The following is a 14,352-nucleotide window of genomic DNA, read 5'->3' as shown; positions in this document are numbered from 1 at the left end:
ATTAAAGTGGAAAGTTATAGGTATGTTTAAAAATTGATAATTTTAAATATAATTGAATTTAGGTTTTTGTAATTTATATTTTAAATATTTGATAAAAAATTTTATAATAATATATTGAAATATTCTTCGCAAATTTGAATGGAATGATAATTTAAAAACAGTAATAATCACATCAAAATTCATTTTAATGTTTAGCACATGATAATTTAAAAGATTTAGAACCAAATGATAATTTAAAAGATATCTTTAACGTAGACTTTTATCAAAAATATATTTAATCTCGAGACTTATCCAGCAATGAAGTAGACAGTATGTTTTGTTTTGTTTCGATTTGTATTGTCTTATTCGCGCGTCAAACAAAACAGTAATATTACGGTTGCACGAGGATCGTATGGCCTGCGACTCGCCTTGTGTCGTCACTCAGGGCAATGGAGAATTGGTATTTTATCGCAAATCGTTGTTGGTCTCAGTCACTAAGACATACACAACGGTAAACAAATTGATTCACCACGGGACCCTCCTATATTCTCGTGGACCGTGTCCGACCCTAAAGAAATTGCCAGCTTTCTGCCACGGTGGGGTGAGGTGAGGTAGAGTATGACGTCATATTTGCATTAATTAAAACGGGGTAACAGGACCATACCTTTTCAACCTGTTTTCTCTCTCGTAGTTCGGATTTGGAAATCTGAAAACGCGGGGGTGTAAAGTAAATATGAAAATTCTCAGTTTCTCACTTATTAAAAGCTGTGACAAAAGTGCAGCGGGGCAAAGTGAAGCCCGTCATGAATGCGGGCTCAGGTCTGGGTTTGTGGCTCGGAAACTACGAGCCTCGGTTTTAATACTAGTCTAGGTTTGCGTTGCAATTTACACGTGCCTCGTAAACGGAGTTGAGGTTAACTCGGGGAGAGAGTTAACCAGGGTTGAGTTAGTTGGAATCATTTGATAAGTAGTTTAGTTTGATTGCAGTCCATGCTTTTGCTTTACAGTTGCGGCGATGGGCGGAGGGAAGGAGCTCTTTGTGCCAAGATCAACCGCCGAGATCCGGTTTTGGTGGCTGGCAAACGGCGGGAAGTGTTTGAAATCTCGTGGAATCTGATGGATGAATGGATGATGATGATTCTTTGCTGGTTTTAAACGGCCGTTTCAGGTAAATTTGCAGGAAAAGGAACGACTGTCGATTGGAGATTTGGGGGAGGTTTGCTTCTTTTTGTGGTGGATTGCGTTTATTGTGTGAATCGGAGCTCCTGAGCGGTGGAAATTGCGTTTGATGGAGTAATTAGGAAGAAATCGGTTGGGGTCGTTAAGGCACTGGCGGCGTTTCGCGGAGACGGAGTTTTGTGCTTTCACGTGCAGATTTGCTGGTGCCGTTAGCTATTATTCGTTTCTGCTGAAAATTGCTGTCAAGCGAGTCGCTGTTAAAGGATATTGGCTGTTAATTCTCGGAAATTTGTTTTGTTTGTCTGGCTGATTCAATTGAGATTTGTATCAAATATTCAGTGATTCGAACTGCTCCGGGTATTGTGCTCTTGAAAGTTTGAGATTTCGGCTTGGAAGCTGCATTGCTTTGGAAAATATAGACGGCTCTGTATAATGTAGTGGATCGAGAAATCTTCAGTGCGATGGCGTGATTGTCTTTATTTTCTTTTGATACCTTTTCCAGCGCGATCTTTTGGCTCTTGGTTGAGGAACAAGGCACTGTAGCATCAGCTTTTGGTTGCGTATATGTCTGTTCGTATGGAATTCGTGGCAGGAGAGACTTTTCGAGCGGTACTTGACGGCGTTGTGTAAATTGCTGGGATGCATTCCCAAAGCGTATGCGATTTCGGCAAATGTAAACTTGGAGATGATTGTTCCAAAGCGGTGACAGGTAGTACGTCATTTCACCTTGGGAGTATGCGTTCCTTCCACAGGAGGATTTCCTATTCTAATGACCTCTGATGTATACAGGTTTACAATTAATGCTGTCTGTGATTCGGCGGGACCGTCAGATTGCCGGTGAAGGAGCTGAGCGTAAACTTGTATTTGCAGTCAAAAGATCAGCCAGGTTCGCTATTAAAGCGCTATCTCCTTTGGATAACTCTGTAGTCGAACACGAGTTTTTTTATGTTTAAGGTATTCAAGACCAGGATAAATACGTGCAAGAATATCTGCATAATGTTCAAAGAAATCTATCGGTTTTAGCTGGAATTTAGTGTGAGAACAGGGATTTGGTTTCCTAAGTTTTCTCTGGCAGGTTGTGATGAATTCGGTTGTGGCTCGAGATCCACAGAAGAAAGTTGATTTGAAACAATGCAGAGACGTTTCGAAGCACAGTAATGGCCACAAAAAGCGCCGAGGTCGTGCCTCGATCGCGGATAGCGCCGATAAAATTCTAGTTGCTGTAAACGGCTCGAAGGAGATTACCAAATATGCTTTGGAATGGGCACTTACACATGTTGTGCAACCCGGCGACTCTATAACTGTACTGGCAGTTATCACCGGCGATAAAACTGGTAACGACACTGCGGCTTCTTTCAACTCCAGTCTAACATGATTTGTTTGATACACGATAGATATCATATTGCCTTTCGAGGTCAATATTTTGTTGGATTTGCCAAAGGCAGCGATGATTTCGCAAATTTCACCATCTGCGTCTGGCGTGTTTTGCCGCGATTTTATGTGTTCAGGTCGGAAAATGTGGGCTTTCCCAAGATTAGCTGGAGACTGTGCCAGCGGCCCAAGATTAGCTGGAAACTGTACCAGCGGCGATAAGAAGCAACATAATGGATATTGTTCTCAGGAGCTTCGGAACCAAATCAAGAATTCATGCTCTCGGATGCTTCTGCAGCTAAACGAAATCTGCGATTCAAAGAAGGTAAAATCAAAATTCGTCGATTTTGTTGAATCTTATTATTAGATTGAGCTCAGCATGGCGGTACTTTTTAAAAAATTGTATCAGTTTATATTGGATGTGATTCCAAATCAAAATAAACTGAAATGAGAAACGAGAAACTTGCCTTTAATCCTTTTGCAGTACTTGACAAGTTTATCAGTGCGGGACCGCGAAATTGAAATATTTGCTATGGATGCATTCATTGCTACATATTCAATGGTCTTTAAACTATCGCTGAAGCTTTGAAATTTAATTTCCCAGGTGAATGTGAAGGTGAAGATAGTTTCCTCTCCATTACCTGGCGCCACGGCTGCTGAAGCGAAAAAGGCACAGGCAACCTGGGTCGTCCTCGACAAGTATAGTTCCGTCCCCTGTACTTCGGAAATTTTAGGACTGAACTATAAATCTCTGGAAAAACAAAGTATCGCTTAGTTTGGGTTTTAAAACTATCTCCCCTTCGAAGTTTTAGGATTGCTATGTAGTGAACTTAATGGCGTTGTCCTGCTTCTGTGATTTCTTCCCCCTGCAGACAGCTAAAGAAAGAGGAAAAACCTTGCATGGAAGAACTGTACTGCAATCTCGTGGTAATTAAGCGTTCTAACCCCAAAATTCTCCGGCTAAACCTAGTAGGATCCACTAGAATAGAGGGCGTAGACTGCTCGCCGGCTTTCGTGGATGTGCTCAAAGTTGAAGACCAAACCACAGGAAAAAATTCACGCAAATCGGGGGATTCTGTTAATGGAGAAGCTGCAGCTCCCTCTAGTAGTCCAGAATTGGGAACGCCGTTTACAACTACGGAGGTTGCCACGTCTTCTACGTCAAGCTCCGAACCGGGAGCCTCGCCATTCCTGGTTTCTGAGCCTGCCTTGGGCTCAAATATATTAAAGTCTGTAGAAACAAGAATTAAAGAACCGATATGCGATGAAGAAGCAACAGATTCTGGAGATGCAATTGCTATTTCAGATTCTGATAGTGATGATTCAGTCTCTCTTTCAACAAATTTTGACTTCCTTGCCCAGCACTGGATGGACGCCAAGCCACATACAGGTATGATCCCAATAGAAGATTGATGTGTCTGGAATCCTTTTAACGATTTATTTTTAATACATTTTCCACGAACTTGGCTTCTGTTCATGTTGATGGTGTTTTCTTTCATACAGTCAGTAGGTTCAACCACCCGAAAGATTGAACTAACTGCAAACCATAGAGTTGTTCAGCACTTGGATAACTGCCCTTTTTTCTCTTTCTCCTACAAGGATGATTTTTATGCTTGTATTGATGTTGCCATTTTTGTCTTGTTGATGAATCAGTATGTAGGAATCCTTTAGCTGTTGAAGTTCGAAAATCTGCAATGCCACGAACTTCAATCTCTCGAGTTGGATTATTATCCTACCCTTACTTGTCTTCGACTGAACTGGACCAGTTTTCTAGTGCTGGGCAACATTCCTCAAAATGGAGAGAACATATGATAAAAAATCCAGCAGCAAATTTGGATGTGAACAAACACAATTCCAAAACCGAGACTGCAAAAACTCTGCTTCAGAGATTTTCTGAGTTGGACAGTGAGGCAGGAGTAAGCAAGCAAGACTCTGAGGAAGATTTAGATCGTACATCTAGTGTTCGAAAAGCCATGTCCTTGAATAGAAATGCACCTCCTGGGCCTCCGCCTCTCTGTTCTATTTGCCAGCATAAGGCCCCTGTTTTTGGTAAGCCTCCCAGATGGTTTAGCTATTCTGAATTGGAGCGCGTCACCAATGGTTTTTCTCAGGCTAATTTCTTGGCAGAAGGGGGTTTTGGATCTGTTCACAGAGGTATACTACCCAATGGCCAGGCTGTAGCTGTTAAACAGCATAAACTTGCAAGCTCTCAAGGTGATTTGGAGTTCTGTTCGGAGGTGGAAGTCTTGAGTTGTGCTCAACATCGTAATGTTGTGATGCTGATTGGGTATTGTATTGAAGATAAGAGAAGGCTCTTAGTTTATGAGTATGTCTGTAATGGCTCATTGGATTCCCATTTGTATGGTAAGTAATACTTAATTTTAAGTTCTTTGATTGTGAGATATTTTTCACAACATGGGTTGCCTAGAAAATGTTGTTCTGGATACTCTTCTCAATTTCTGATTTCTATGCAGGTCGAGGTCAAGAAACTTTAGAATGGACTGCGCGACAGAAAATAGCAATAGGGGCTGCCAGAGGACTGAGATATCTGCATGAAGAGTGTAGAGTGGGTTGCATTGTTCATCGTGATATGCGTCCTAATAATATTCTCTTGACCCATGATTTTGAGCCAATGGTGAGTCTTCATTCTTTGGATCTTGAATATCACACTAGATTAAACTACCGAGGAGAAACTATTATTTTGGATTTTTGAGCTATAGTTAGTTTTGCCTGGCCATGGATGGCACCCCTGCAGTTTTGTCACTTGTGTGAGGTAATGCGGATTTCTTTAAAGTTCACCTTATAATTTTTGCTGCAAAGAACATGAACGACCAGTACTTCCTCAGCTGACTGTTTCAGAAGAGAGTGTTATACGGAGGTTCTGCATGAAATGATACACGGGCAAGGGTCAAACACCTTAATTGGAGATGATTTTTGGTATCTCTGCTTGTTGAAATTTTGAAACTGAACATTGTTTCTAAATTTTGACGAGTTTCATATCTGGTCCAAGAAAACCTTAAAATGATATTCTAATCTGCTTTAGCTGCATTTGTCTATTAATGGCTTTCTTGGAATCTCATTCATGAGTACTCATTGATGATTTCAACTAGATATGGAAGTAACCATTTCAAGTAGATATGGAACTAACCAAGGTAGGTTTTCCATCTATGTTTTCTCCATATTTCAATGCTACATCAAATTAATGTTGAAAAACTCGTAAGGGCAAATGACATGTAAGAGGCGAGAATGTAAGAGTCTGATTTGGACTAGGAAAAAACTCAACAAAAACTTGGTCACAGAAAAATATCAAATTGAGATTTTTCCTTTTATTTTTGAGACATATATGGTGTCAGCGACGTTTTTCATCCACCTACAAGTTGAACTTTGTGATATCTTGCAGGTCAAAGACTGGCCAGTGAGTAACCTCACAGCCCTTATTCTGCTGCTGGTGAATTTGAATCAACAGTAGATAGATTCTAGACCAATTTAATTCAGCGTGGCAACATAGCTGAGGAGAGTTTGACTTGGAAGATTCAATGTGTTTTTCAACTATGCATCAAACTCTTCTTTTCACACAATGCTGTGGAAAACTCTGCTGTCAAAGAACTTTAAGTATTGCAAAGTAATAAATAGCTAACACAACCATTCCGGTCATGGGTTCTTTCTTCAATTCCCCGTCTAATAATGTTCAGCTCTTATTTAGTTATCGTTTTTATCTGTCTAAATTAGCGGCTTTTTGTCTCAGCTCTTCATTTATTATGATAATTATGTTGCATTGAAAAATAATAAATAGCTAACATAGCAATTCCGGCCATGGATTCTTTCTTCAATCTCCCAGCTTAATGATTGGCAGCTCTCATTTTGTTGTCCTTTTTATCTGTCTAAAATAGCAGCCTTTTATCTTTAGGTCACCCACACCAGCGGAGTGGTGTTGGCATAAATTACTAAAAGAGGATATTAGTTGCTTGCCTTTCCATTGATAGTATTTCAATGATTCGTGATATTTATCTTCACATTGCATTGGACAAAAAACATGAAGGGTTTCACATAAGTTGTGATATGTTTAACAGGGGTTTCAAAAAATTAACGAGCTTTTCTCTAGGTTACAGTGTCAAAACTCCAAAATTTTAACAATAGGTTCGAATGCCTAATCCACATTGGAGCCGAAGCTATGTTCGTAAAGAGATTAACATTTGGGTACTTCATCTGAATTTAACCATAGCCTATGATGCTGATATCAAAACGATAGCAAAAGAGTCAGAGACTAAGAAAATTGGATCCTATACTGGAAACAAATCCTTAATCTTTAACTATATCTCTTCTGAGGCCATGGGCAGAACCAGAAATCGCATAGAATTTTTTTCGAATAATGTCCTCCAGCTTTGGGGAAACCAAAGACCCCCGAGTACTTGTTGCTTACAGCCCTTCAACAGGCCGACAGAGGCATTTTCTCTTGACTCTGGATGAAGGTCACCAAAATCCTAATTGTCTTCAAATTCTTCTTTTTTTGTTTTAGTGTTCGTGTGTACTGGGTAACTTTTAGGGTTTCTGGGAACCTTTTTTTTTAAATTGTTGATTGGTGGGTTGCATTTAAGAAAAAAAATAGAGGAAGTGCACCAAACTTGAAATGATTGGGAAATGCCCCAGAAACTTTCACAGGCATTTCCACTTTCGGAAAATGTTTGGGGTCGTTTTTGAGTCCTTTCCTGTGGGCGTTTCAGCAATAAGTAAATTGTTGAGACTTTGCCTGGGGGAGGGCCGTACACTCCCGTTGCCATGACAAAATACATTGGTAATTTTGCTGTCTGCCACTTTAAGAACATTCAATGCAGGATGCCTCTATACACTGCAGAAACTCACAGATAAGGCTGGGCATCATCTCTTGTTTTAGCAAGGTTTGCACCCAGAGCATTATTATTCTCCTCCTAATCGAAAGACTAGCTGTCTTTATATGTTTAGCCTATTCTAGTCCACTCATTGGAACTGACTAGGATAATATTGCATACTTGAGTTTTTGAATGTGGTGAATCATAAAAGAAATTCTATGTCGGGGAATGGATCTGAAACAAAAAAGAAGATGGATCTTATATTTGATTGGTCCATAATATACATGAAAGAATACATCGATAAATCAAACATTATTGGGCACAGACATGAAGATGCAGATCACACTTCCCTACCTAGGCAAGAAGCGCCAGATATATGCTTTAGACCTTTCCAGGGCACTTCTGAAATGGGTTTGAGTTCCGGAAATGGATGGGTTTTGGAAACAACGCTTACAAAGTTCCGGGAAACCAGGAAAGGACATATTTACTACTTAGAGATAGATGTGAGTAGGGTTTTTATTTTTTTTGGTACATGTAGAGGTGGAAATTTTCAAAATATTATCATTTTATGTAACCTTATTGTTTGACTAATTATTTACGTTTGATTTAGTTTCTATCTCATGCAGCCCACCCATATCCAATCTAGAAAAGAATACGAATTTCTTTTTACAGTCTGGACATAACATTTTTGGATCTGCCAGTAAAGATTTGGGAAATGTTTCCACATATTTCCCAAGAGTTTTTCCGCCAGGAATGTTTATGGTACCAAAGTGAGCACCAAGTAAAAAGGTTTTGGTTTCAAAGAAGCAACTCAAAAGGCCTTTGAATCTTCATAGATTTTTTTTAAAGTTGCTCTAAGTTTCACATCCTGAGGTCTAGGGCACAGGTCAAGGGCTGGACTGCAGAATATGGACTTCTTTCAGCTTAGGTGCCAGGATTTAAGGGTAACTGTTTCGTCAAAATCTCCAGGAAGCTAACCTCATCCATTTTTGACATATGCCATTTGAGTAAGTCAGACGACAGTGAGAATGGAACAACAGCTTAGTACCTCATGGAGCTCATCAGTGAACCTAGGCCCCATTGAGAGAATCTTCATAGTTTAATGAATAAGCTTTTCAAGAGAAAGCCTCGAGGTTCAGAGATATTAGTAACCATTGAGAACAGGTCAGAGGGGCTGCTTGTAGTATGTGGAAGCACATTTTCCCTTGGTAGCTCCTTTATAGTCCAGACGTAACTATGGGTTCCAACTTATACATTTTCTTACATGATACAGATGTGGTAACTCCACCATTGTCAGAGGCATGGTAGCTTTTATCTTTAAGTTGGGAGATTTTGTTGTTGGAAACTTCTGCTCCATGCATAATTGATCCTTAAATATTTGTCATCGGTTAGGGGATTTCCTCAGAGCTACTACAATATCCTTTGTTACTGGATAGGGGATTTTCTTGCATGTTACTGCAATCTTAGATGTCACTTAAGGGGGTATGAGCTTAACCATGAAAGACAGGATATGCCAACTATTGTCTATATTGTAATTGATAGTGGTTTATATCGGGAGTAGGCTTTACTTGAACTGGCATTTATCCAGTAGCATAATCCTTGTCAATAGCATAATACCGGATTAGCAAAATTGTTACGACCGGTCTGGCAAGGAGGAATTTCACAAACAAAATATGAATATTTTATGGGAATGCAATGCAATTCCTTTATGATTCCCGTTTAGAGGATGATTCTGTTTTCTTGGCGCAGGGCATGTTAACTATACTGAATTTCCTTTCCAAGACAAATAACGCAAGTGAGTAAAGAAAATTTATTTTGGGTTGGATTCTACTTGGAATCTGAATCTGCGAAGGACATAACCAAGTAAACAATGCAAGTGGCTGTGAAAGATTCTGGATGTAAGTTTTACAGGTCCTGAAAGCCTTTTGTTTTTGTTTGCTAAGTGGTGTGAGTCCTTAGATGACTACATGCTTAATCGCTTGAGAAAATGTGACACAGGGGCATCTAAGCCATCAAAATCACCTGAGGATTGCACTCAGCCTGGGCCACACCAGCCCCTAATATGACTGAATTTTTTCCCAGAGTTTCGAACTCATGACCTTCACATCACGGAGTGTCTTAACAGCATGCCCCATTACCATCTATTCTATGCCCTGTGGTTGCCCTCAAAGCTTTTGAAAAAGGGCACCTCTTTAAAATTTTCATAGAAAGTCTACTCGTGTCTTAGAAGTCATGCTGTTTATGTTGTTTAGGGCTTTGCAGATAAATGCAGTCCACTCGAAGAGCCCTTTTCTCTAGTCTTGCATTTATTCAAATTTAAATTCAAGATATAGGATGTTCATTCATTTTTAGGTTTTGCAAGTCATGGTGCAATTCGTGGAGCAATTTAGCATTCCATCTATAAGCTTATTTCTATTTAAATAGACATTTAACGTTGAACATCCACTCTTAGCCAAGAAATTCTTATGTTATATAAAAGAAGGCTAGACATTAGTCAACTCAATGATATTTTGTTTCTCAAATTTTAAAAGATCAAACCCATCTGAGAGAAATATGTCCTTAAATATCACATCCGTCTGAAAGAAATATGCCAGATTGAATGTTATATTGCTTGTGTTTGATTGCAACAGGTCGGAGACTTTGGCCTTGCGCGGTGGCAACCTGATGGTGATCTAGCTGTCGAAACCAGAGTCATTGGCACCTTTGGGTAAATTATCGGTCATATTTATTATTATGCTGCATTCTACACCATGATGCCATTTAGTAACTTTTATTGGCATTTAGTAATTTATTATCTGAAATTCGTTCTTTTATTTTTATGAAGGTATCTGGCCCCGGAATATGCCCAGAGCGGGCAAATTACAGAGAAGGCAGATGTGTATTCCTTTGGAGTAGTTCTGGTAGAGCTAGTCACAGGACGCAAAGCTGTGGATATTAATCGACCCAGGGGAGAGCAATGCCTCACAGAGTGGGTTAGTTGCTCTGTCACTGCTATCAATTCAGCTCTAGGAATCCCTGTTTCCCTAACCGAAGAAAATAAACTTTCCATTATTTCTCTGGACATGTACTCGGACCATCTGGGACCTATTGCACTGAACTATTCTTCTCATTTCGCCGATGATGTATTCTTTTAGAAATTCTTGTTGAGGATTGTCACCTGAGGAATTTACACTTCCTCTGTTATGGAACATTTGCAGGCTCGCCCTTTGCTAGAAGAACATGCAATCCATGAATTGGTGGATCCACGTTTGGGGAACCGTTATTCTGAATATGAAGTCTATTGCATGCTTCATGCTGCTTCTCTTTGCATTAGGAGAGATCCTCACCAGAGGCCTCGAATGTCCCAGGTATGTGAACAATCACACAAAATATTTTACTTTCTTGGCAATGATTGGGGAATGGTACTGTATCCTTCCAACTAGCAGGATGTGACTTCCTAAAACTGAAAAGCAGGTCCTCCGTATACTCGAAGGTGATGTAGTGATCGATTCAAGCTGTGCGGCAACACCTGTTTATGATACTTTCTCCTGGGGCAGCCGAAGTGGCAGGATGTCTAATGAACACTTGATGCATCGAACTGGGGTTCCGAATTCACCTGCAATAAGCCACAGCGGCACTCTGGCCGGTTATATTCTGGCGGACTATAGCGGGAAACTGTCTTTGAACGGAGATGCGCCGGTGAATTACGGTAAACTATCATATGAATCTATCAAAGCAGCTTATCGAGAAAGGGACAAATCGCAGGGCTTTTCATATGGAGAATAGATACAATTACATAATTTATTGCATTTGTTTATACAAGAGCTTTCTGCCGAGAATTCATCAGTATAAAATAGATGTAGTTCTCGCTGGTTAAGCAGTTATCTTGTGTTGGCCGTAGCCATTAATGATTCACAGGTATATTTCTCTCTAGGTAAGCAGAGTTATCTTGTATTGGCCGTAGCCATTAATGATTTACGTTCTGTTTGAAGCTTACAGCTTCAAATGGTCGTCTGTATATTATTACGGTTTAAATGTTTTATAAAATTTTGAAAAGGTGTGCATTTGGTGTTGCGGGAAGATCCAGCGTGCAAGTTATGTGGGTAGTGTGAGGCACCGAGGAAGACTTATTATCTTCACGGGCCTGGCATGGGTGGGTGGGCCTGGGTTTCTGTTGTGCATCCCGTGCAGCAGCATGTACGAGAGAAAGTTGAAACCACTATGCCATTGAAATCCCAGAGTCGCGGGGGTCCGGCTTATTACTCTCCACATACGGTATCAAACCCTCTGGCATGAGTGTCTGTGTGTAGATGGGATTTTTAATGACATAGTTATGATTTTATTGTATTTTTGACCCCCACTCATTTCTATTCTATTTCTATTCGAAATCATTTCCCGCGAATGTGGGCGAGGATTGCTGTTTTAAGTGATCTAAATAATTATCAGTCAACGAAATAAATTTCTTATCAAATAAACGCTACTGTTATACGAACTCGGTAACCCTTCGACTATTTGACTGCATGCAAAGGTAACGAGGCGATGCCGTCTTAACTTACAAAGAGACTAAAGTCCTTCCAAGTATATGGTGGAGGTAGCAGACAAGTACGGACAATTTCCAGTGCTGGAATTAATTCAATTTTGTGAGATCGACATAAGGTCTTAAATTTAAGAGCGGAATCATTTCAGTGGATCATAGTTCATGATCAACATAAAAGTTTGTAATCATGAAGGTCATTATTATCCTATGTTGCACGATCAACTTTCTACAACGTAGGGATGTTTGAAATACGAATATGTAAATTTTTCATTTCAGAACTGGCGAGGAAAGAGAGGTTTTGTATTAATCAAATTTTCGATTTATTTTAAGATTAGAGTCTCAGAAATTGTGAATATATATATAATTTCTGAATATATATATATATTTTAAAGATATGAAGATTTGTTTTTTTATATATATTTTAAATGGGTTTAATGGTTAAGTGCATGTTTTTTTCTTAAAAGGGTACAGGTTCAAAACTTCAGAGGGGTAGAGTATAACCACACTGTTATATTGGTTTGATTTTCCTAAAAGGGTACATGTTCAAAACCTCAGAGGGATAGAGTATAACCACACAACCACACTAGTACTGCCACACTGGTTGTTTTTTCCTAAAAAAGTACATGTTCAAAACCTTAGAGGGGTAGAATATAACCAAACTGCCACACTGGTACTGCCACACTGGTGGTTGATTATCACCTAAAAATTTCTTAGAATATATATATATATATATATATATATATAAAGGATGTCTAAAAATGATTTATTTATTATTAATTGAGAAATTTAAAAATAAAATAATAAATACCTTGTCTAAATGGTTTATTTATTATTATTTAACAAATTAGAAATAAAATAATAAATATAATTAAGATAAAATCTTACCCTGATTGCACCCTAATGCAATCATATTGTTATAAAAAATTAACTTTAAAAAATTTATAATTTATTAATTCATATTGTTATAAAAAATTAACTTTAAAAAATTTATAATTTATTAATTAACATTCCAATAAATACTATTCAATTAAATAAAATATTCATAATATTTAAAAATAAAAAGACGAAAGATGGTTTATTTATTATTATTTAAAAAATATAATTTTAAAGAATTTATAATTTATTAATTAACATTCCAATAAATACCATTGAATCAAATAAAAATATTCAGAATATTTAAAAATAAAAAAATGAAAGATGGTTTATTTATTATTATTTAAAAAATATAACTTAAATTTTTTTATAATTTATTAATTAACATTCCAATAAATACCATTGAATCAAATAAAAATATTCAAAATATTTAAAAATAGAAAGATTAAAAATGGTTTATTTATTATTATTTAACAAATAAAAGTAAAATAATAAATATAATTAAGATAAAATTTTACCCTGAGTAATGCAATTGTATTATTATAAAAATATAGCTTTAAAAAATTTATAATTTATTAATTAACATTCCAATAAATAACATTGAATCAAATAAAGGATTTTTTAGAAAATCAAATCATTCTCCCGATTGAGGATTCAGAGGCGACTGGTTCGGAAACGTGGCGGCTAGGGTTCTTCAACAAAGAGGAGGTCGATACGTGTGGAGAGTGGCAGACAAAGATGCAGTAGCCAGCGGCAGCAAGGGACCCACTGAAAACAGTGAAAGCGATATGAACTATAGATCCAGAGATTATGAAAAGGAAACATATGGGACCAGAACAAAAGAAAATAGAAGTACAAAGGACAAAGAGGAAGAAGACAAAAATCTAGGTTCAAGAGACAAAAAACTAAAAGTACCCTGCAAACCAAAAGCAAAAATCACTCCCAGAGTAATATTAAATGACCTTGCTCTGCAGGAGTGTAGGGAACATATGGGAACCTATGCCATAATCTGTAAATTCATGGGACTATGGCCCATTGAAAAGGCTTTACAGACTTGGATCAAGTATCATTGGAAGCCCAAAGGAAGCATTGGCCTACATCTGGGGTCAAAAGGATTTTTCACAGTAGTATTCTCTAACATCGAAGACAAAGACAGAATATTCGAAGGAGGACCTTATTTTTTGTTGCTCAGGCCTTTATATGAGACCATGGAAAATGAATTTCGTCCTAGAAAGGGAGACTTTCTCCTCGGTTCTTGTGTGGGTAAGGCTCTACTCTCTACCTCTGGATTACTGGAAAACTGAATCGTTGACTGCCATCGGTAATAAACTAGGGTGCTATATCAAAGCCGCTGAAGCCACAAGAACGAAAAAATATACCTCCTTTGCCAGAATCTGTGTGGAAATGGATCTATCAGGAGCTCTTCCGGACAAAGTTATCCTGGAAGTGATGGATGAGGAATGGGTGTAGGCGGTCAACTATGAGCATTTACCCTTCAGATGCCGAAAATGCCACGAACATGGGCATTTGTTAAGAGACTGCCCCCTCAGCAAAGAAGAAAACAAAGAAAAACTCAATACATTGAAGAATACCGAAAACTTTCAGAAA

At 38.3% G+C, this 14,352-nt stretch overlaps 1 protein-coding gene across 2 annotated transcripts; it reads left to right on the top strand.

Moving 5' to 3' along the window:
• Positions 1 to 966: 966 nt before the first annotated feature.
• Positions 967 to 11,681, top strand: LOC149261829 (inactive protein kinase SELMODRAFT_444075-like). Of its 2 annotated transcripts, none has more exons than XM_089422818.1 (12): positions 967 to 1,867; positions 1,948 to 2,044; positions 2,234 to 2,492; positions 2,667 to 2,854; positions 3,134 to 3,228; positions 3,402 to 3,919; positions 4,183 to 4,893; positions 5,004 to 5,164; positions 9,986 to 10,062; positions 10,180 to 10,327; positions 10,553 to 10,702; positions 10,809 to 11,681. In XM_089422818.1, exons 3-12 carry the CDS (start codon positions 2,240 to 2,242, stop codon positions 11,118 to 11,120), a joined length of 2,613 nt encoding a protein of 870 aa, XP_089278944.1. In that variant the 5' UTR covers positions 967 to 1,867; positions 1,948 to 2,044; positions 2,234 to 2,239; the 3' UTR covers positions 11,121 to 11,681. The 2 variants fall into 2 exon arrangements, with proteins under 2 accessions (XP_089278944.1, XP_089278942.1); XM_089422816.1 differs by having other exon boundaries at positions 1,948 to 2,112.
• The last annotated feature ends 2,671 nt before the right edge of the window (positions 11,682 to 14,352 follow it).

The sequence above is a fragment of the Pinus tabuliformis genome, chromosome 6 (assembly GCF_031772625.1).
Source record: "Pinus tabuliformis cultivar Carrire ecotype Pingquan chromosome 6, CPIR1, whole genome shotgun sequence".
In the NCBI taxonomy this organism is placed as follows: domain Eukaryota; kingdom Viridiplantae; phylum Streptophyta; class Pinopsida; order Pinales; family Pinaceae; genus Pinus; species Pinus tabuliformis.
The sequence above is the reverse complement of the archived record's forward strand: the minus strand, read 5'-3'. Positions and strand labels throughout refer to the sequence as shown.

What these genes read in the sequence shown, in the direction of transcription:
- LOC149261829 (XM_089422816.1), top strand. An exon ending in GGACGCCAAGCCACATACAG is followed by an intron (nt 3,920 to 4,182) that starts GTATGATCCCAA and finishes TTGATGAATCAG; the next exon opens with TATGTAGGAATCCTTTAGCT. An exon ending in AGAGGCCTCGAATGTCCCAG is followed by an intron (nt 10,703 to 10,808) that starts GTATGTGAACAA and finishes ACTGAAAAGCAG; the next exon opens with GTCCTCCGTATACTCGAAGG.